This window comes from Crinia signifera, chromosome 1 (assembly GCF_055691185.1).
Source record: "Crinia signifera chromosome 1, ASM5569118v1, whole genome shotgun sequence".
Lineage (NCBI taxonomy): Eukaryota > Metazoa > Chordata > Amphibia > Anura > Myobatrachidae > Crinia > Crinia signifera.
The window spans coordinates 253,589,002-253,612,278 of NC_139217.1; the positions used below are offsets into that span (position 1 = coordinate 253,589,002).

General features: G+C 45.0%; 1 protein-coding gene across 5 annotated transcripts in view; it reads right to left on the bottom strand.

Moving 5' to 3' along the window:
- GATAD2A (GATA zinc finger domain containing 2A) overlaps positions 1 to 23,277 on the bottom strand; it is a 68,217-nt gene that overhangs the window by 35,140 nt on the left and 9,800 nt on the right. Inside the window, exon 1 of one of the 5 annotated variants that reach the window (XM_083180225.1) lies at positions 22,263 to 22,507. The exons of 1 other annotated variant lie outside the window; for it this stretch is intronic. In XM_083180225.1, coding sequence (XP_083036351.1) covers positions 22,263 to 22,409 — 147 coding nt within the window. In that variant the 5' untranslated portion in view covers positions 22,410 to 22,507. Of the gene's footprint in view, positions 1 to 22,254; positions 22,508 to 23,277 lie in introns of those variants that run through there. 3 more of the 5 variants (XM_083180229.1, XM_083180231.1, XM_083180233.1) reach the window with 3 other exon arrangements.

Here is a 23,277-nt window from a genome sequence, read left to right on the forward strand (position 1 = left end):
TTTTCGAATTTGCGTCGCATCGCCATGTTCTGCGGCTTATAACTTTTTTATTTTTCCACCTACGGACCTGGGTGAGGGCTCATTTTTTGCGGGCTGAAGTGTACTTTTTAATTAATACCATTATGGGATATGGGCGACTTTCTGATCTCTTTTAGCTATTTTTTTTTGGGTAGGCGATGCGACCAAAAAACGTAGTTTTGGCGTTGGGGATTATTTTCCATTTACGCCTTTAACCGTGCGGGATAACTAATGTTATATTTTAATAGATCGGACTTTTAGGAACGCGGCGATACCAAATATGTTTATTTTTTATTTATTTTTATTTGGGAAATGGGGAAAGGGGGGTGATTTGAACTTTTAATATTTTTTTATTTATTTATTTTTTTTAAACTTTATTTTTTTTTTTTTTCTTTTACTACAAGGCCCCCTAGTGTACTTGACCACTAGGGGGCGCGATCGCCTGTACTAGGTTCAGCCATAGAGCTCTATGGCTGAACGTAGTGATTTTATGCACTTCCTATTACATCCTGCCTCAGGCAGGATATGATAGGTATGCAGACACGGCCAGCACAGGGGTCTACATTAGACCCCTGGCTACCATGGCAACCGATCGGCACCCTCCGATCTCGCTGCGGGGGGCCCCGATCGGCGCCGGAGGGGGGCGCCCCCCCTCCGATCAGCTATTTAAGCACTGCGGTCGCTTTGCCCGCGGTGCTTAAAGGGTTAAACGGCCACGATCGGCGAACTCGCCGCTCGTGGCCGTGAGAGCAGGGACCTGGCTGTAATATACAGCCATTACCTGCTCTCTTTCAAGCCAGCTCACTCCGTGAGCTGGCTTGATTCCCCCTCAACCGACATATGACGTAAATGTACGTCATATGTCGGGAAGGGGTTAAGATCCCATGTGTATTCCTATGGATCTTTTGTTAAATCTTCTGATCTTTTCTGCAGCATTTAAGATCATAAGATTCCGCAAAAGATCCACGAGAGCGCGCATCGGACCAATATCAGCCGATTTTTGACTGACTATCGGTAAACATCGAACAATCTGCAAAAAAAATAAAAAATCGGTCTGGTGTGTGGGCACCTTAAGACACATTCGAGGAAAGGTGGCACTCTGGGCCCTGTACATCCAGAAGGCACGATTACTGTGATATAGAGCCTCAATATGAGGACATATATCAGAATGTAATCCCATATGATACAAGCACTGCAGTGGCTGGCACACAGAAGGCCAAAAGTGTTATTAAAGCATTTAGTGACCAATTGTCACTTTCAATTTACTTTAAAAAAAAAATGTATTGAGTAGACTTAAGGTGCCCATACACATTACAATTATTGTATACAAGATCGCATTTCATCGAATCTCCGTTTTGGGATGAGATCAGATGAGAGGAGATCTAGTACAAAAAGTATGTGCTGCACATACTTTTTGTACTAGATCGCATCGCAAAACCAGGATTCGATGAGATGCGATATTGTATACAATAATTGTAATGTGTATGGGCACCTTAAGATTTGAATGGCAACTCATCACAATACTATGTCCATTTAAATTAGAATACTGTGAACATTTTCAGTAGAGGCTAGTGTACCAAAATATTTAATTAGAACAAGTTGCAATGATTTGGTAGGCTGACGGACAGGGTCCCGACAGTCATTAACCCGACGTCGGGATCCCGATTGTTAAAACACTGACGGCTGGGTTCCCGACGGCCGTCGGCTATTTTCCCTCGTGGGGGTCCACGACCCCCATAGAGGGAGAATAGAATAGGTGTCGAGCGTAGCTCGCCACCGTGCCCGCAGCGTGGCGAGCCCGCAGGGGGCTTTGTTGCGCTGGCCACGCGAACTGAGACCAGGACGTCGGGATAAGGACGTCGGGATAAGGACGTCGGGATAAGGACGTCGGGATAAGGACGTCGGGATAAGGACGTCGGGATAAGGACGTCGGGATAAGGACGTCGGGATAAGGACTGTCGGTGAATCATACCACACCCGATTTGGTGTACAGCCTCTAATGCTTATTTCTCTACTTGAGAGAAATGAGTCTATCCCAGCATCATCACTGTGATGCACTAAAATGCGGTACACAAACTCTGTCGACAGGCACCAAAAAAGTGAAACCTTGTGTCGCCCTCTTGTGCATTGACCATGTCGAAGTATGGTATGTTGGCCATTTTCAGGTATCGACCTAGTCACTGTCGGCCCACTATACCAGGCCTGGCCAACCTGTGGCTCTCCAGATGTTGTGAAACTACAAATCCCATCATGCCTTGCCACAGTTTTGCTATAAGGGAGTGTTAAAACTGTGGCAAGGCATTATGGGATTTGTAGTTTCACAACATCTGGAGAGCCACAGGTTGGCTATACTGCCACTACTTTTTTTGCATGACCCCCCCCATTTGGCTTGGAGATTAGAGGAGGCATGGGATGTCCTGACTGCAAAAAATTATTAAGAGTGTAAGAAAATACCCAAGTACAAATACACTGTATACTTATTATCTACAGTATTTCCCACATGCATTATTAGCACCTTAGGTCCCACCTTAAGCACACTGAAATGGCACATTTTTAAACAATCTTTTTCTCTCCTTTCAAGGATCACATTTTGAAGGGAGCATAAAATGCACTTGACCATGTACAACACACAGCAGTTATGAGGAAGTGATCACAAACAGAGGTATACATTACTCCAGTGACCAGGTTGTGCTGGGGGAAGGGCAAAGGAGATTAGGTGCATCATTAAGATTCTACAGGAATAAAAGCTTACATCTACCCTGTTTTAATCACACAGATGGACCCAACACCAATTCTAAAAGACTATCTCAGGTTACAGGTCTGCTTCAATGGACAGAAGAGAGGGGGGAAAAAACCCATTGGGAGCAGATGTCCCTGTATCACAGCAAGGAACAATAACATCGGTCATGTGACACAAGAGGGACAATTCAGCTCTGGTCTGAACTACCCAGGAGCTAACTCAATTGATCTGGTTGGTCAGCCACAAAGATTACTCACCCATTTCTGCTTACACCCTCCTCCATCATCAAGTAGGGCTTTGAGGCTGAGTGTGAGCGCCAGGTACACCTTAACTGCAGCACACCCAGCACTGAGCATGGGAGAAACTGCTTAACACAGAAACTGGCATTCGGGTGAGAATGTTCTTCGGAACAAGTGTGGAAAGGTTTTGTGCAATTCAGAGAATTTGCTACTATCTAAATTACGGCAGCCGGTCCAACAACCTGGTCGGGCCCGATGCGCATGGGACCAAACAGCATGTCAGGGAGAGCCGATTTGGTCCGATTTAACAGGCCAATCGGCCGAAATCGGACCAAATCGCCTCAGTGTATGGGCACCTTTAGCCTTTTTATTATATAGGACTCAACACAGGAAAAAAAAATATACTGCATTTGGTGGAATCTGTGCTTAGCCATGATCTATTATGCCATGCATCACTAGGTCCATCAACACACACAACCTTTTAGTCTTTACATGCAAAACACTATACAAAAGCACCGAATAATGTGAACAAAGAACAAGACTGGATCCAGTACTTTATACCACCTAGAGACAAAACGAGACTGTAGGGAAATAAACAAGAAAGAAAAGACCAAAATGACGGAAGCGATTTGATGCTTCAGATACCATCTTTGCACTACTCACATGTATCACATATGCAACGTTACTTTCTTTTGTTTTCAATGCTTTGAAAAGTGTTTTTTTTCTTTTAATAAAAGCCTGAGGGTTGAGTCCACAACAGCATCAATGACTATGGGGTTGAATTAACATGACTGAATAGTGCCGGGATGTCGCTCCCACAGCTATTCTAAATCAGCTCGCCACTAATTTGGACTAGTGGATTTCTGCTTGCACCTCTCCTGGGGTGTGAGCCGAAATCCAACAAAACTAGGGCAGCGATGCGGTTTTAAGTCTAAGCGTAGCACAAATCGCATCATCGTGGGGAAATTAAGTGCTGGTACTTGCGACTTAAAATCCCCGAGTTCCGGCATTCTACAATTTGGCAATGCACTAAATTGAATAGCTCAGGAAGCTCCCTCCGACCTCTATTCACTGTGCATCATATTGAATAGACCCCTATGAAGCATCATGGATGGTGTAATGGTTAGCATAACTGCCTCACAGCACTGAGGTCATGGGTTCAATACTCACCATGTATACAACACTCTGTAAAGTGCTGCATAAACTGTAAGAAACTGTTAATAAATAATGAAGCCACTTCTATCCCAAGACTGAAAAAAAAATAAAAAAGCATAGCAGGACCCCACTGTAAAGCTTCAGCTAAATAAGGTTTTTATGAATGTAACTTTCTGCAAACAAATATCTCATTACAGAAAAGATTACTTGTCATCTGACCTGGCCCCTGAGCATCGCAAGAGCTTTCAGTCAAGCAAATGTGAGATAAGCCGTTACCACTCGGCATACCCCAGGTATGATAGCCATGGCTCTTTATATGAAAACATTGCATAAAGGTTGTGTTAGCTACCTTACGGCATATTGTGATTTCCTTGAAAAAAGTGCCAATACCTTTTGCTATGTTACTGCCCCTTTATCTGAGTGATTGAGTCAATGAGTAGGAAACGAGGAAAGTGAAAAGCATACAAGTGTTTTGAAAATATTTTTCTGGCTATAAAATAGCAGCCATTTTTGTGTAAGGAAAACACTAGCTTAATTTAGCCCGATTTTGACAGATCAGGGTGAGAAATTGGACGAAATTGGGCCAAACGCATGTGTTTTAGATCTACTCTAATGCGGACAAGTGTGCATAAGATCAGAGCCCTAAGTTCTGACATAGGATCTGTTAGCCTCAGGAAGCACTTGCTGTGATAGCATGCTATATACTGCATGCTATCCTGATTCTTGGGAAGGATCCAGGTGGCTCAAGGAGGATTGGCTGGATCTACACTGCTGGGAGAAATTGCAGCAGTGTATAGCCAACTTTACAGTGACAGGCTTGGAAGTCAATGAAACCATAATTATTTATTTTGTTTCCTATATATTGCAGCAAATTCAGTTGTGCTCTACAATAGTATGAACATTTGGAGAAAATGTAGATCTGTTCAGCAGGTCAACAATGAAAAAAAAAAGGTGAAGTTTAAAGCCAAGTGTAATTTATGCAAGGTCAACATTTAACAGGGGTTAAATCAATTGCGATGGGTCTCCATTTTCAATTGTTGCTCTGTTTAGACGACTGTAGTTGAGGGTCACATTTCTCTATAGGTGCAAAATCCATTATCTGGGCAACCCAAGGATGGTTTGGGCAACCTAATCACTTAGCGTTTAGCCCGCTTGGACATCAATACTAATAGCACACAACAAAGAACCTATTAAATTGCTCATCAGAGGCCTAGTCATATAGACAAATAGTGGGTAGTGTGCAAACAATTCACTGGCCACCTTAAAAAAAAAAATTAGTTGTCAATAAGACAAATAGACCCAGATGGGAATATTGCTTGTGATGTGGGATTTCTTGATCTAGAAAGCCCACAGATTGTGCAATGCATAAAAAGTTGTGCAATATTGTTCCCGCTAGACTTCTTTCACAGGGTGCTGCGCCCTGCCCCTTTGAAAGGCGCCGAATTCCGCCCTGCCCAGCTTGCCATCCTGCACAGAAAATATCTCTGACAAAATAAGGTCTGTGGGTCTTTGGGAGGCAGGTGGTACCTGGGCAGCAGGGTCCGGGCACGGGGTGGCCTGCTTCGTATAGACAATCTTGGCAGGGTCACACAAGAAAAGAAAGTATTGCTGGGTGCACTAAGACGTCCTTTTTTGATAATTCTAAAATATTAGCAAAATCATTAATAGTTATAACTTTTTTTATTAGCAATATCATTAAAAGTTATATTTTATAATTGTCAAAAAAGGACGTCTTAGTGCACCCAGCAATACTTTCTTTTCTTGTGTGGTTGTGTAGTTCATTCAAAGTTAAGGGTAGCACCTCCATGAGCAAATACTATCAAAGGGTATCAATCCCATAAGAACAAAAATGAATAAGGGGCCCATTTATCATACTATATTTGCGGCTAAATGTATCAAAGGTGGACCGCAGCAGGGATCTGCGATCCCTGCAGCGCCACTGGCTGCATCCCCCATAGGTTTCTATGGGGGATGCGAAGCTGCCCGATGTATTAACATCGGGCAGCACGGCATTCTGATATGGCGATAGCCCATTGTAGCCTATGGCTACACTTCGCACTGCCCGAGCAGGTCAGATAGGTCGGCGGGGGGTCAGCGTATAACCGCGCATGCGCTGACCTCCCGGCTTCCGGGTTAGGGCTTCGCAGGGACGGGCTCCTATCGGAGGCCTGTCCCTGCTGCCCTTAAAAATTATACATTGCCCCGATATGATTGCATTTTACAATGCGATCATGGGCGGTAATATTCCATATGGGAACTAGTTCAGTTCCCATCCAGCGCTGGGAACCTCAAGTCCACCCACCTTCTTGAAGTCCCAAAGTCAGTGTACCCTGGCACAAACCCCCTGATACCATTGGTGGGAAGGGACGCTGTTAGGCGGTGGCCACACAAACCAGAGGCCTCTCCTCCAGCTCTGTTAGGATCCGTCCCCCCTCCAAGCTCCAGTTGCCTCCCGTGTCCAGCTCTGGCCATGTTCCCCCTTCACCCCCTCCAGCAGCATTGGCGGATTGATCACTGCCGGCATCAACTGCTCCGGCGGTGCTGTGAAAGGCTATTACAGCTGCACAAGCCCCGCGTGTCTTCCCGTCCGCCGTATAAAGGGCTCTGTACTGTTCAGCACTGTAGGTGCTGATGCACCAGCTGCAGAAGGACCTATTCAAAGTGCTCTAACGCTATAGCAGGCAAGAGAGCCCTGATGATCCTGGCCAAAAGTGCGGAGGAGATGATGCACACTGATGTGATAAGAGCAGTGAGTATATAAAGTTGGTTAGGTGTTATTGCTGGCAGGCCATGCTTTGTAATGTGGGTGTAGGGAGCTCTACCATGCGGATTAGGCAGGGGCAGAACACCCAGTGATGTTACATGGATGTCTTGTATCTCTATTGTTGCATTGCTTTTTAATGGGGGCTACTGCTAATATGAAAATGAGTGAGATGATATTGTGGTCATTTGTGGAGACAGGGAGAACCTGCGCGGAAGAGGAACCCGGCAGAAGGTACAATACACATTCAAAGCATCACTATGCTTTCAAACCCCTGCTTAACCTTCTGCCCCCCTCCTCTCGCCATGTGTGCCCCTACCCACGTGTTCCTCTGTCCCTGCCATGTGTGCCTCTGCGTGCCCCTACCAATGTATACCTCTGTCCCTGCCCATCTGAGTCCATATCCATGTGTGCCTCTGTCCCAGCCCATATGTGCCTCTGTTTCTCCCCATCCGTGCCCCTGTCCCTGTGTGCCCATGCATTCCTCTCTACCGGTGTCCCCAAATTTTGGCTCAATATGTGTATGTAAAGTTTGGCTCAACCATGTGGCAAAACGTGAACTTATTTCTTAATCTGGGTGGCATTGACATGAATTTTGGTTCAATCCGGGTGGCATGACGTGAATTCTGACTCAATATGTTGTATAATGTGCACTTTTCCTCTTTCAGTGTGGCATGATGTGAATTCTGTCTCAGTCTGGGTACCAGGATGTGAATTTTGGCTCAGTCCGGGTACTAAGAAGGGGATTTTTGTCTCCGTTTGGGTATCAGGATGTGAATTTTGGCATAAAGGTGCCTCTTTTTGCAAGGGATGGGCAGTCCCTCACATCGCAAAGCACAAAAAGTATGTGCTGCACATACTTTTTGAACTAGATTGCATCTAGTTCAAAACGCATGCTGCTTTAGAACATTGCATACATTTTTAACTAGATGTGATCTAGTTCGAAATGCATGGAGCACATCACTCCATGTATGGGCACCTTAACATGAATTTTGGCTGATTCAGTGTGGCATAATGTTTATGGGGCAAGTAAAAGGGGGTCTACTATTGTGTTGCACTACACTCAAGGACACGTCCCATTGTAGGTGACCACGCCCCCTTAAAATTAAAATGTGCCTTCCTGACTGAAAAATGTGCCCTCACGATTGAAAAATGTGCCCTCCCCGTGGTCAACACCCGGCCCTAAAAAAAAAAAAATTCTAGAGTGAACACTAGTGCAATATTCAGAATTGCCAAGCTACATAAGTAGAAGTACTGCTATATTAAAGTATGCGTGGCGAGCGCAGCGAGCCCGCAAGGGGCGGCGGTACGCATCCTCCGACCTTTTCATACCCCCACTATCCACGTCGGCTTGCAGTTGATTTTATATAGTGTGGCGAGCGCAGAGAGCCACCGAGCCCCGCGAGGTGACGCGTAATACCTGTGAAGTAATGCGCGTTCGCACGCCACGCTTCGGGCACTATATAAAATCAACTCCATGCCGACGTGGATAGTGGGGCTATGAAAAGTTCGGAGGACAGGTACCGCCGCCCCTCACTTCCCTTGCCACGCTTCGGGTTGGCGTGGATCGTGGGGTGGCATTAACAATGGGGGGGCATTTGACCCATCAGGGTTGGGAAACAATAAAAATTGGGGTCTGGTGGCCATTTAACATTGGAGCCAATGTAAAATCGAGTCTCAGGGACCATTTTACATTGATTCCAATGTAAAACTTGCGTTGATCGCATCGCATGCAATCAACACGATTTCGGGGGGTCCCGATGGACACCATTTTTATCACTGGTGCCGTGCTAGGAAACAAGTACCCTTCCAATAATAAAAAAAAAAAAAAAAAAAACCCACACTATCAGAATCAAGAGCCAAAGCAAAATTGTCTGGCTAAAGACATGGATTTGCAAACCTCTTTACATAAGTGTAAGTGCTTCATTCACTGATCCAACTGTCTAGAGACATGAACTATTTGCAATCAGCTGCAATACATCATTAGAATAAAATAATGCCATATGTTTAAAGCCTATAGCACTCCATGGTGTAGTGTGAACAAAATGAATGGAAAGGTATTTAACCTGTTCCATGTTGAAAAGATAACAAAGGAAATGCAAAGTGAAAAGCTCATGTGATCTTTACAGTGTTCAAGCATCCCAGCATCCTTTGCCCTCACACAGACCAGGCCCAGCATGTCCAGGAAGTGACAGTGCAGACAGACAGGCCAGGGTGGGTGTGGGGGATGGGTAGAAGGGGGTGGGGTGCAAAATGCACCCAGCAGCAGCTGGAGTAAGGGGGGGGGGGGGGGAGGAGGAAGTTCGTGGAAGGTTGACAAGCGACACAAGGAGTGCACAGCTACGCAGCAATAAGTAGAATGAACGTGGACCAGGGAGCAAAAGGGTTAAACACCCACACCCTCCCCCTGATCTGTCTTAATAGGTCTTCCCAGGAAAATAATGATACTGCTAGTGGCAAACTATTACATCAGCTATGGACTCATAATGCAAAAGAGTTAACTTTAAATGAATCCGTAAATTTGCAATCCTTTTCTACATCACTGTACAATCATGCCTTAACAAGATCTATTTTAGTAAGCAAAAAATGCAAAGCATCCAAAATGCAGCTTCACGCTAATATAAAACAGCAATATACAACTTGAAATGAGCCACTGATGATCCAATTCCGATATATCATACATGCTGCACGTAAGATTGACAAGATCCAATGCAGAGGAACACGCTTTGCATCGGATGTCAAACTCCTCCGATTTGGCCTGATTTAATCGGATATATCAGCCTGATCAGTCATAATTGGATAAAATGGAGTCTGCGCATGGGGGCCTTATAACATAATAGGGGAGAAAAAGGATGTACAGCCATGTAAATTCTGAAAAAGTTTTTTTTCTATACTTTTAATGAACCAAAAGCTCATGACTATGCAAAACTTTGCATTGTACAATAAGTTTCAAACACAAATATGTCAAAGGACAGGATGTACCAACTAGCGGCGGTACATGCCGCCACCCATCTCGCCGATACCCATCGCATATGTACCTACATATGTGATGAGCAATGCAAAGAATAGCTCTCATGAGAAGAGCTGCCCTTCATGATTCGTGCCACTGCCAGGACTACAGGTCTGTGATCCGGGGGTTCCTCTGCACAAGCGCAGAGACACGTGCGCCATGAGGCATGCTGGGAGGGGTGCGTTTTAGATCCCTTCTATGGGGTTATATCAGCTGGCGTAACCCTCCACAGCAATGCGCCGCCGGGAGGTGCTTTAGTTAATTTAGATATGTGGTTTTTAGCCACTTTTTTCTTTAGTACATCCTACCAAAAGACTTTTTAAATGTACCCTCGTTCTAAATAACTAAAAATTGAGAACAGGAAAAGCTATGGGACGATGAGGTGACATTTATACCTTGGAACAAGCCTTGAGATTATTTACAAACACTTTGGTGATGACATCTTCCCAGGGCACCGAATATGCATCTTCCTCGAGATGCTTGGCTGGGCCACATTAGTGGCAAAAAAAAAAAAAATAATAATAAAAAAAAAAAAAAAAAGCTTTATACTATTTATATACCACTTTTACACCAAAACTGCCGGGTCGCACCTGGATGACATTCCCCGGCATTATGCCGGGTGGGCAACCTCAGTGAAGTCAGGCCCTGAAACCAGCGCTTGGAGATTACATTATATCCAAGCGCCGGGAAACCCACCAACTGACACGCCCGCAACGCAGACCGACACGCTGGGGGCAAGCCCAGCACCCAGGAAAGTTGCTGGGCTATCCCCAGCCTCTGACCCATGAGGTGAATGGATGCTGCACACAGGCGTATAGTACCGCAGAAAGCAGCATAGGCTATACGCAGCCCCTGCCCAACCTCCAGACTGACCACAGGACGCTGCGGTCCGGAGGTTGGGGCTCCCTTAGTCGGAAAACCCGGGTTACACATTTACACAGCCCCTGAAGCCGGGGAAGCCCTGTGTCTGACCCTGAACATTTGCCGGGTTGGAGAGCAGGACCCGGGTTTTTTTTTTTTTTTTTACAAACCTTTTACACTAAGCTATATAGTCAAAAATAGAATAGAAAATGATTAAGAACTGCACAGTGTACACAGCATAAGATTTTCTGGTACTCTTTACCTAGAAAGGCGCCCACGATTTTGATCGTGGGCATAGTTAGTAAAAAAAAAAAAAAAAAAATTGATGCCCGCGCATAGGGAACAATGTTAAATGTCCCAATTGACCCGATTTTCCATAGGAAACTATGTTAAATGGCCCACAGAGGCCAAATAGGCACCCTGAAGTGTGAAATGGTCCCCACAATTGTTAACGCCACCCCACGATCAACGTGAACCCGAAGCGTGGCGAGCGCAGCGAGCCCGCGAGGGGCGGCGGTACGCGTCCTACGACCTTTTCATTCCCCCACTATCCACATCGGCGTGGAGTTGAGAATAGAAAGTGTGGCGAGCGCAGCGAGCCCGAAGCGTATACCTGTGAAGGTGTCCGCGTCCCCTCGCGCTTCGGTGGCTCGCTGCGCTTGCCACACTTTCTATTCTCAACTCCACGCCGACGTGGATAGTGGGGGTATGAAAAGGTCGTAGGACGCGTACCGCTGCGCTCGCCACGCTTCGGATTGACGTTGATCGTGGGGTGGCGTTAACAACTGTGGGGGCCATTTCACACTTCAGGGTGCTTATTTGGCCTCTGTGGGCCATTTAACATTGTTTCCTATGGAAAAATCGGGTCAATTGAGACATTGAACAGGAAAATCGGGTCAATTGGGACATTTAACATTGTTCCCTATGGGAAATCGCGGGCATCGTGTCAGTCGCATCGCATGCGATTTTTTAGTGCATGCGATGCCCGCCCTTCTAGGTAAGGAGTACCGATTTTCTTTCCAAACTGAGAAAGTAGAGGTGCTATTATATGCAAGATAAATTGGCTGTAATAAACCTATGTAAGCTTCAACACAGGAAATAAACCACTGGAGAGGAATACAAAAATTAACCACTTTAGTGTGACCATAATGTTGTGAGACAAAGCAGTACTCCCGACGACACAAAGCATCAGTGTTGCATGTAGAAAAGATTGTATAAGCCTGTAAATGCCATTGTCAACAGTAAACGGAGGGCTCACCATTTCAGTGCGTATTATGAAAACTTGCAGAAATAAGGAATAATACATGTCCAAATATAAATTGCAGTGTCATTATAATCACCTTATTTTGTGTCACCATCAGATGTGTGCTGTTATGAGAACACTTTAGACACTTCTAATATCGAAATAATTTACAGCAGGCAAAATAGTTAATCCCTTTTGTATTAATGTAATACAAAAAATACCCTATGCCACTAAACCTATACCAAGGGGAAAACATTACAGGAGTCTATTAGTAAAAAAAGGGTTGGGGGGGGGGGGGGGGGAATTGTTTTGCATTAGCGTTTTAATGAAAAGAAAAAACGTAATCCAGTTTGTTATAATATTGTTAACCATTGCACTCCAGTGTCCACACCAGAAATATTTTCTAGCCGGGTGGCATCAAGAAGTAGCCGGGTGGAGGTCTTTGTTATAAAGGGACAGATGTACGAACCAGCGTTAAGTGCAGAAATGCACTTAATGCTGGTTAACTAGTGCACTAGTGACAGCCCGCCGAGTTCTGCTCGGTGGGCTGTCCCCTGTAATCCCCCCAATGATTAGAGGCCGGGGTGATGTATTAACTCAGGGCTAGCATTGTCCTACCCGCCACTGCAGGGACAATGCTAGCCCTGCTTCTGGCTCGGGCTGAGCTGGAGATCTTGCGGTTTAAACGAGATCTTGCGCATGCCCAGACAGCCGGAGGGGAGGAAAGCGTATGCGCAGGATTCCGGAGGAGCCGACAAGGAGAGCCGTTAACGCTGGGCATAACGGCTCTCCTTATCGGCTTGCTGGGGGTTATTACATTAGCCAGTAATGGATGCCCGCTTCTCCGCATTATGCAAGAGAAGCAGGACCCGTTATTTGAGAAGCGCTAGGTTAGTGCATCTGCCCCATTGTGTTTAAATCCTGACCTTTAGGATTTATATACTTTTAGATGCCAAAATACAGCAAAATGTGTCTGTCAAGTATACAAATACTACACAGTTTACTTTGTAATATATATTTCTGTAGTTTTTTCGGTACTTGTTTCCTAGCACGGCGCCCATCGTATACCATAAGGTATACGATGGTAAGCGATGCGACTCGATGTTGTACATCGTATGCCATACAATGCAATAGTATACGATTTTTTATTGTACAAGTACCCCGATGGGTCCTTACAATGTGAAATGCCCCCCCACTATCAACGCAAACCCGAAGCATGGCGAGCGCAGCGAACACGTGAGGGGCGGCTGTACGCGTCCTCTGACCTTTTCATACCCCCACTATCCACGTTGGCGTGGAGTTTATTTTAGATTCTAGGGGATGCGGAATACATGTAAAGTAAGTGTGTGTGTGTGTGTTTTACTGCATTGGTTCAGCTTACTTAAAGAACACAAGGGACAAGAGTGTGGAAAACTAGGGTTTCCCCTAAAATAAGCTTTCAATTTTTTTTTATTTTTTTTAAGATGTCACGGTGTTGTGCCTATAGTAACATTTTTATATTTTTTGTTTGATTTTTTGTTTAAACCCCAAGTAGCAGTATCAATAAATGTTTTATCATTTTCCAAAGAGAGGATAGTCTGAACTACCACAATGTAAGTTATATGGAATGAACGCAAAACATTCAACAACCTGGCCAGACAATTATGCCTTCCAAAAAACAAACAAAAAAAAAAAAAAAACACCTCATTCTTGCAACCTAAACCCTGTTAAAGCCCTCATTTACTTTCAAGGAATGATCATCCATAACACATTATGTAATAATCAGACCTGCCCAAACTTAACAGTCAAAACAATGGGGTCAATTCTACGCAAATAGATGTGAATAGCGTTAAGAGGGTGCTCCCAAGGCAATTCTAATCAGATCGCTGCTACCGCCGACTAGTGGTTTCTGCTCTTACCCTCCCAATAAAACTAGGGAGGCAAGGCTGTTTATTGCCCTAGCATGGCACAAACATAGACACTGCAGGGCACTTTAGTCAGAAAATGCTGGTACTCACAACCTACATGTACCAGCATTTTCCAACTTGGCATGGTGCGGATTAGAATAGCGCCAGGCAATCCCTCGAAGAGCTATACGCATAGTTTTGAATGGCATCGAACCCATTAATAGCATATTACCAACTAATTCCCACACTGGTCACCTATAAACAAGGCAAAACAAACTACAGTAGCCAGGAGAGAATCCTATATAACAATAAATAACTAGTGCTGATCCTTACCTCTATGGGAGTACTCAAGTGTTTTGCACACTGGTGGCCACTAGATAATAACAATAAAAGCAATTGAAGTGTTGCACCACTCGGCTGTGCATAGCTGCTGGCGCGGATATTACTGTTATTAGAAATCAGGCTCCAGTTCCATTATTTACTTATGATTTGTCATTCTGATGTGCTGGGAACTAAGAAGAGGGCAATTCAATTGTTTTGTGAACCTAAATACAGGTTGAGTATCACTTATCCGAAATGCTCGGGACCACGAGCAATCCGGATAAGAGAATTCTCCGGTTTTTAGAATAATTTTTTTAGGCATACTCACCTGTCTCCTGGTGGTGCCCAGTGGCCCCTCGTTGTCCACAGCAGGCCTTCAGCACCAATCCCTGGAGTCTCCAGTGGTCCCAGGAGTGCTTTGCGCAAGTTCCCAGGCCAGCCGGTGATGTCTGTGGCGCATGCGTGCTCTCGTGCAAAGCGCTCCTGGGACCACTGGAGACGTGCCGTGGATGCCGGGGGACTTGGCAAGTATAAAATAAAAATATATATTTTTTAATTGGTACAAAAAAAATAATCACTTTTTGGAATAATTCGAATATGGGATACCCAACCTGTACCCATCTAAAGTGACGGGAGTTAAGGAGGCATAATTCATATGTCTTAACCGTGCCCAGCCAGGATTTCGCTGTGTAAAAACAGAAAAACCTGACTAAAGTGCTTGGTGCAATATGAAAGGGTAAGTGCCCAAACAGAGCAACAATTGAACTGATCTGTCGACCGCCACTGTGGAAGACAATTAAAATCCCACCCTTAAGTCCCATACACACTAGACAACTTATTGTTAACAATATAAATAATGATATTAACAATAAATACAGCCCAGTGTATATGCAAAATCATTAATTATGCGCACTCCTGCAGGTCGTTAACAAGATATTCTGGCATCTGTACATGCAGGTCAATGTTGACTATAACAACAACTTCATGATTCAAGGTGACGTCACTGAATTATATCATTCAGTAGGTATGCCCTACATCAGGGGTGTCAAACTCAAATTCATCGGGGGCCGCATCAGCAGTTTGGTCACCCTCAAAGGGCCGGTTGTATCTGTAGGTCCCCCTGTATAATTATAATGCCATGACACCACAGGCTGCTCCTCCTGTATAATAATAATGCCATGACACCACAGACTGCTCCCCCTGTATAATATAATAAAAGTAATGCCATGACACAAATGATTATACAGGAGGAGCAGCCTGTGGTGTCATGGCATTATTATTATTATACACGGGGACACCTCAGGAAACAGCAGATATATTTTTTTTTTATATTGTGAGTGTGATCCTCATTCTCACTTACTGTTTCTCCATCTGTCCTGCAGCTGCTGCGGCTTCCAGCTTTTCTTCACTGCTTGCTGTGGCCACACTGTCCCCGACTCCCGGTCCAGCTTCCCTGACTGCTCCTACTTCTCTACAGACGCATGGGCGGGCGGAGTCATCGTCATGACGTCCCCACCCAGTGTCTGTCACTGCCGGGCATCAGAGGGAACAGCCGGCCGGGCCCTCCTCCACGTAGCCGTGGAGGCCGGCGGCCATGTTTCTGTAGCCGCATACATATGTGCCTACAGGAACATGGCCGCCGACAGTGGAGGAACAGGTAAGGCGGGAGCGGACGTGGACGTGGCCTGCAGCACTCCTGCTTTAGACACACTGCCCCTGCGTGCTATCTCCTCGAGCGGGCCACATGACGAGGTCTGGCGGGCCGGATTTGGCCCGCGGGCCTTGTGTTTGACACCCGTGCCCTACATTGTTTGTCCAGGAGCACCGCAATCGCATAGTTTGCGCACAGCACATTGCCATAGGACTCAAAGCTTAGGTGGTTCATTAACAAAATCTTGCTGGCTCGTGTATTCTAAATTGTTCAAATCAATCTTTGCCTACAACTATTTCTACATAACTAGTACTGTACTTAAAACACTTTATTGCACACTTTATTGTAACACAATAAACATTGGAAATAGAACTCCTATATCAGTTGTCGGTACTTATGTAGTATCTGGGCGCCCGATTTTTAGATTGTATGCCTTAACTTAAGGCATACAATCAGTGCAATGCGATATCGCATGCGACCATATCGCATGCGATGCCCCGATTTTCCCATAGGATTCAATGTTAAAATGGACTGAGTCCATTTTAACATGGAATTCAATGGGAAAAAGGGGTCCTTTTTTCATACCCCTACTATCCAAGTGGGCATGGAGTTGGATATAAACCTGTGGCGAGCGTAGCGAGCCACCGAGCCCGAAGCGTGGCGAGCCCCGCGAGGGGACGGAATTCTGTGTCCGCTCACCACGCTTCGGGCTCGGTGGCTCGCCACTGGTTTATATCCAACTCCATGCCCACTTGGATAGTGGGGCAAGGAACAGGACCCCTTTTTCCCATTGAATTCTATGTTAAAATGGACTCAGACCATTTTAACATTGAATCCTATGGAAAAATCGGGTCCATCGCATCGCATCCGATTTGGTCGCATGCGATGTGCCCGATCCGACCCGATTTCTAAATCGGGCGCCCAGATACTACATAAGTACCCAGTTATCTCTAAAAAAGTATTCTATTAACTAGAGAATAAGTCTACTCTTTTCTCACTTTACTAAGTATGCATACTTGGGCCAGATTTATATACCGAACCCAATCTTAAGGTGCGTACACACATACAGATTTTTCTGTCTGATCTATCTGGTAGGAACAGAAACCTGGAAATGTATGGGAGCAAATGACAATCAAAAAATTCCACCCAAATGCAGGCAAACAGAAAACAATATAGGCTTTGATAAATTTGTTAGACCAGAAGGATTTAGACAATTTGTCTGACTTCAATCGTTTGGGAACAATTTTTTGATTGTCAGTTGCTCCCATACATTTCCAGGTTTTTGTGTCCCCCCCCCCAGATAGATCAGACAGAAAAACCTGTACGTGTGTACGCACCTATAGAGCAACGGATATTCTTCTTAGTGCCGATTACGCACATTAAGGTCGGGTTTAGCCGCAAATAGCTGACAGGCGTGCCGGGAAACACTGTTTTGCATGCTTAAATGGGTGATTTAGAAGCTTTCAGCTGGCCATGAGGAAGGCATTGTGGCTTTAACAATAAAGTTCTATTCATATTTTAGGGGTTTTATAATGAACACAGGTCTAATCAGTATACATGGAAGAATGCCTATTGTTGCGCTGAAAGGTTTGTCACTAGGATCAAGGCAACAAAGTTGGCTCAATTTGCCATAGCACTAGCCTACTGGGCTTCTGGGATGGGCATAGCTGAACTGAATAAAATAAAAATCTTGCCCTCAAAGTGTGCAAAATAAAACATTTCAGAACAAAACGTTTCTATGTACTCTTTTACTCCAATTACATTGAAAGCTTTCTTACCAAATATACTTGTGAAGAGCAAAATATTAAAATAAAAATGCATTATCAGACTATCTTCATTAGAATGCCCCATTAACAAGCAGCCTTCTTCAGTGAGAAACCAGTCTTCCCTTAATATGTTTTAATACCCTAACTAAAGCATTGCTGATTGATACACCTATCTTGTACTGGAGAGGATCCTATGACTACACCACCTGTTTCCTGAAGTATTCCTTTCTCACATCACCCACACGTCTTATGCGCAAGCTGCAGAATGGTGATCACATTATTTAACAGTTCACTATGCTTTTCATTGCATTCTACTGAAAGAAATAATAAAAAAAAAAATTGTAGAGCAGGTTCTAAATCCCAGTTGACAGATTGTCATAGTGACCAAACAGAAAAAAAAAAAAACTTGTGTGCTCTAGTACCCAGAATGTGTCACCCATTTACATTGAGCCTTCATCTCCGTACAAGGTAACCTGTACTTAAGTGCAATGGACAGAATCAATTGTAATCTGTGCCCAGAATGTACAACTTGCACTAAGAGCATTTCAGAACACTGCGCCCAAACCTTGTTTCAGTGTGCCATGTGCATCTCTTGTAGAATTCTACAACCAAAGAAACCAAAATAGTTTCTGTACAGTATCAACTGATTTAGCACACATTGCCATAAAGACTAGAACACATATAAGGCCAGATGAACTAAGCTACATAAATATCAAACTTTAAAAAAGTCTTTAAGCCCTGTACACTCTAGGCCAGATGTCAGCAACCCGCAGCTCTTTCAGCTGTCTGCGGCGGCTCGCTCCCTCCTAGGGGGCTACAAGTCCAGCAGTCTAGGGGTTCCCTCCTCCATTTAATGACCGTGAGCTGCAGTCACATACTGAGCAAAGCTTTGGTCATGCAGGGATCCCATAGTAGGAGGAGTCCTGTATTACCAAGCATGCTTATGAATTCACAGACACAGCAGCAGGATCCGGGTAGGGAGGAAGACAAAAGTAAGGAAAGCAGGGTAGCTGGGAACATATATGGGTCAGAAACAACAACTATAGATCTGTTTATTGTATTGGAAAGTACACCTGCCGGCACACTATGAGCTTCAAATCATTTTTTTTTTGGTTTGTTTAAAACCTTTTTTGTTGCATGCAGAAATAAAAAAATTAAATACAAAAATTATCTGTAGAAGGTGATTTCAGAAATGCAACGCAATTTCTACATAGCATAACGACAAACATTTTTTTTTAGTTGTCAAGTGTTTTGTGGCTCCTGAAGTTTTATTTTCTGGGGGAAACCAGTACAAATGCCTCTTCGTTTAAGGTTGCCTACCTCTGCTCTATCGTTTACAATATCGCCTAGTGAGTACACTCCATGTCGTTAATGATGCACTCCCCCGCATATCGTTAATGACCCCTCCAGCCCTTGTGAACAACTGTCATGCAGCAGCAGCCCCCCTGCAAAATAGCTTTCTTTGTACCAACTATTATTCGTATAATGAACTCGCAGAGCTATTTTGGATGAAAATTTATAGATAGCTGTCTAGGGGGGGGGAATTCAATGCACAGTGATGCTGAGCTGCACAGACATCACAGGCTTGCCCCTCACCCCTCAGGGGTGTGAGAAAAACCCTTATAATGCTGGCAGGATAAATTCCAAAACGACAGTGTAAGTATTGGAAAGTGAATCCCCACCCCCATATTGGGATAAGCATGGACAAAACCATAGGTTTTTGCTACATTTATGGCAGACTGGTAGCAATCTTTTTTGCTTTCATTTGGAGCCTCACATTTGACATTTCTCCAAACTGAGTCATTTATTTGGCTCCTAAATTGAAAAAAAAATATATAAAACGTACTAGATTTTAAGTGGCTAGTTTAATGGAAACTACATAGTACTGTTGAAATTTTATGGTAAACACCGCTACAAACTAGTTTACGACAAACAATGTTTCAAAAAATGATAAAACTATACATATATAACCTCTAATATCCCTTTCACACAGAAAAGCAAGTTACCTAGTAAAACCTTTCTACCTGTTAATAAATAAATAAAATTGAATTAACATTTATTTATATAGCGCACACATATTCCACAGCGCTTTATAGAGATTATTAGACATACACTTTAGTCCCTGCCCCAGTGGAGCTTACAATCTATATTCTCTACCACATGTACACGTACACACACACATTCTAGGGTTAATTTTGTTGGAAGCCAATTAACCTACCAGTATATTTTTTGGATTGTGGGAGGAAACTGGAGTACCCCGAGTAAACCCACGCAAAACACGGAGAGAATATACAAACTCTGCATGTGTATCATCACGGCGCCCTTTACGTCAGAATCAGTGTAGTCTTCCCATGGCCAGCGTAGTCAGCGTCGCTTATTACATTGTGTGGGAACCATTGACCATTTTAACCTACCTGACATGACTGGTCTAATCCGCATCAGCTCGCTACGTTTTATAAAAACTACTCCACGCCGACGTGGATAGTGGGGGTATGAACAGGTCGGGAGGATGCACATCGCATCCACTTGCCATGCTTCAGACTGGCGTGGATAGTGGGGGTTTGAAATGGAGGCATTTGCCAGAATGTAACATGGAGCACTGGCAAATGTGTCCTTTATTGTGCATGAGACGCACACACTACTGAACCCTGTCTGTCTCCCTGAAGCGGACACGGGCAGGTTTGCCGTACCCTGCTGCAAGAATTACTGCCTCGTGCAGATGGAGCGCCTCTCCGCCGGCGTTTGCCAGTGCAGGGGATCTGGTGGTTACCGGCTTTACAGGGCAGCTCGCAGGGACAGTAAGGTGACTACGCTGCCTGACAGGGACACTACTACTCTAGGCAGCCGTTGGGTGCCGTGATAATACACAAGTACCCTCCACACAGTTAGAGCCATGTTGGAATTGAACTCCTGACCTCAGCACTGTGACACTAACCATTACACCATCCGTGCTGCCAAATGTGGGTCCTTTAAGGGCCATTCTGTCTGAAAGTGGTATAACAGGAAAATATCTCTTTTACATCACAAACCTGGGTCGTATCTGGGATTTTGAACACGTGTCCAGTGTTGGACTTTTTCACACAACCTGGGTTGCCTGTTATACACACTTTAACCCCTATTATTCACTATGGTGCTATTACGCGGCATCTAGACCTGGCAATAACCTATTTATTTTTGCAATGTGAAAGGGGTATCTGACTGATTAAACAGCATGTTTCAAAACACACCACTGTCTAAAATGTGAATGGATACAACTCGACAATTATGTCAAAATAATTTTTGGTTAATTTAAAGGTGATCGGATTTAAAATGACCTTACTTTAGGAACTAAATAAAGATGTAAGAATACTGATGGGATTAAAAGTTAAGGCAGTGGCACCTAGTTATTGGTGGAATTACCTTAGCAGATTGCTTAGGGAGCAGTTGCCACCTTGAAACAATCATGCCATAGGGAGCAGTTGCCACCTTGAAACAATCATGCCATAGGAGAGGATGTTAAAATAATAATAATATATATACACACATACATACACACACACACACACACACACACACACACACATACAGATACACATACATTAGGAATCGTTTTCTGTACACTGACACTAAGTCCTAGCCAACATCTCTCGAGGGCAAAGGAGAGTGAGAGACATAAGGAAGGTGCAGGCTGCAGCTCCCCTTGGGCCTGATGCACCTTACACAGCAGGAAGGACAGAAGAGGGAAAAAATAAAGGAGGAGGGACTTTTATTATGACAGTGAGCCCAATCTGCAAACAGGGTTAACAGGCGGGGGTGGGGAGATTTTTTACCCTTCCGCCGTTTATAGCGCCAGAGTGACCACCACGTTCGTTACCTACACCTTTCACACCCCGGGTAGCAGTGGCCAGTGAGACCATTACCCACAAGCAACATTAGGTGCGGGGTGTTACCTGCCCCATTCCAGGACCGAGACGGCCGGCAGTGTCAGATGATGCAACGTTGGTGTCCCCCCGCATATATACTGGTGGAGGGGAGAAGGCGCACCCTGCAGACCTGCCCCGAGGGGAGACACCAGGAACATATTACACCTCCTGCTCCGGTATAAAGACAGAACTTCTACACACTGAGAAACAGCAGAGAGCAGAGTGAGCGGAACTCTCCCGGGATATCTTCCACACCTCCCCCCGGGGTATCTGCTCCCCAAGCACCACCCGACACTTCTATTAACCCTTTCTATGAGACGGGATCTCATCCATCAGCGAAACCTCAGACTTTACAAAAGAGAAAAAAAAAAAGGAGGGGAGACGGGTACATGCGAGCACCCCCTTTTCGCACTGAGGTGCACCCCATAGCGTGACGGGAGAACCCCAGCAGTTACGGATACTCAAGTATCCAGCTTCAACAAACCCTGCCGGGAGGGGGGACGGGGGTACCCCACATGCGATGGAAAAGGGAACAGGGGGCTTAATAAGTAATTAGGGGCAAATTAATCTTCGCCACCCCCTCCCCCACATACAAGGAGGAGCATCTGACTCATTAAATAGAATAATACAACTTTCTGATCTAATCCCGAACAGCCGCACACACCATAAACTTCCCCTCTATTCCCGTGTCTCCCACTTACAGTATTACCAGGGCGGCGGGCTGGGCCTGGTCGGGATGAGGCCTCTCTCGCCGGGTCCCTAAACACACGGATCCCCGGTAGTCCTGGCCTCTGCTCACGTTGCCAAATAATGCGCCTCTTACACATGGAGGCTCCAGCCGCCTCCTGGCGCGCATGCGCAGCCGGCCCTTTAATCCCCTGTCCCCGAAACAGGGCGAGGGGAGCGGGGCGCCCGACAGGGAGCAGCAGCAGCGGCGGCTGTGCGTGTCACTGTGCGAGTAAGGGTGCCCGGGATAACATGCGGGAAAGGCAGAGATTGCAGGAGAAGGCTCACTCCACCCACCGGAACATGGCCATACAGGACTAAAACCCGGGAGATGGACTGTATAGCGTACATGTCTCCCACACACGTAGCAGACAGGGCAAGGTAACATTCAGTATCAGTGAGCAGCGAGGTGCAGCCTGATGTACAGTGGTAAAACAGTGGAATAATTAGCACGGCATGACTGGGTGACACCTGCCACACAAAAAGCAATATTAAGTTTCGTATACAATATTATGGATATGGACAAGATAATAACAAGGCTAAGGCCCCCCAAAAAAGATCACATTGTATAATGTGTATGCATTAAATGCACACTCCCATACATGCAGCTCAATTTGAGGATATGGTCCATGACAGCATAATGGACGTGGCCACTGACATACATACAGATAGTGTTGGCTAATTGGAAAATTGCACAGTGTGTGCTACACTATGGGGTAGGGATGGCCATGGACCATCGATGATTCAAAGTAATCGATGGTTCATGGCCAATGTCAAATACTTTTGCCATCGATGGGGGAGAACCAGATGGTTTCCCTCCATCGATGGAACAGCAAAACGATGTTTTGCTTTTTTTTTCCTCTCAAAGTGTCGGGACACGGAGCATAGCCCCGCCCCTGAAAGCCACGCCCCCTGTGTTTTGATTGGTATTTGGACCAATCAAACACACTGGATGACCATCAATATGTAAGAATATTGATGGTCATCCATTGCATAGT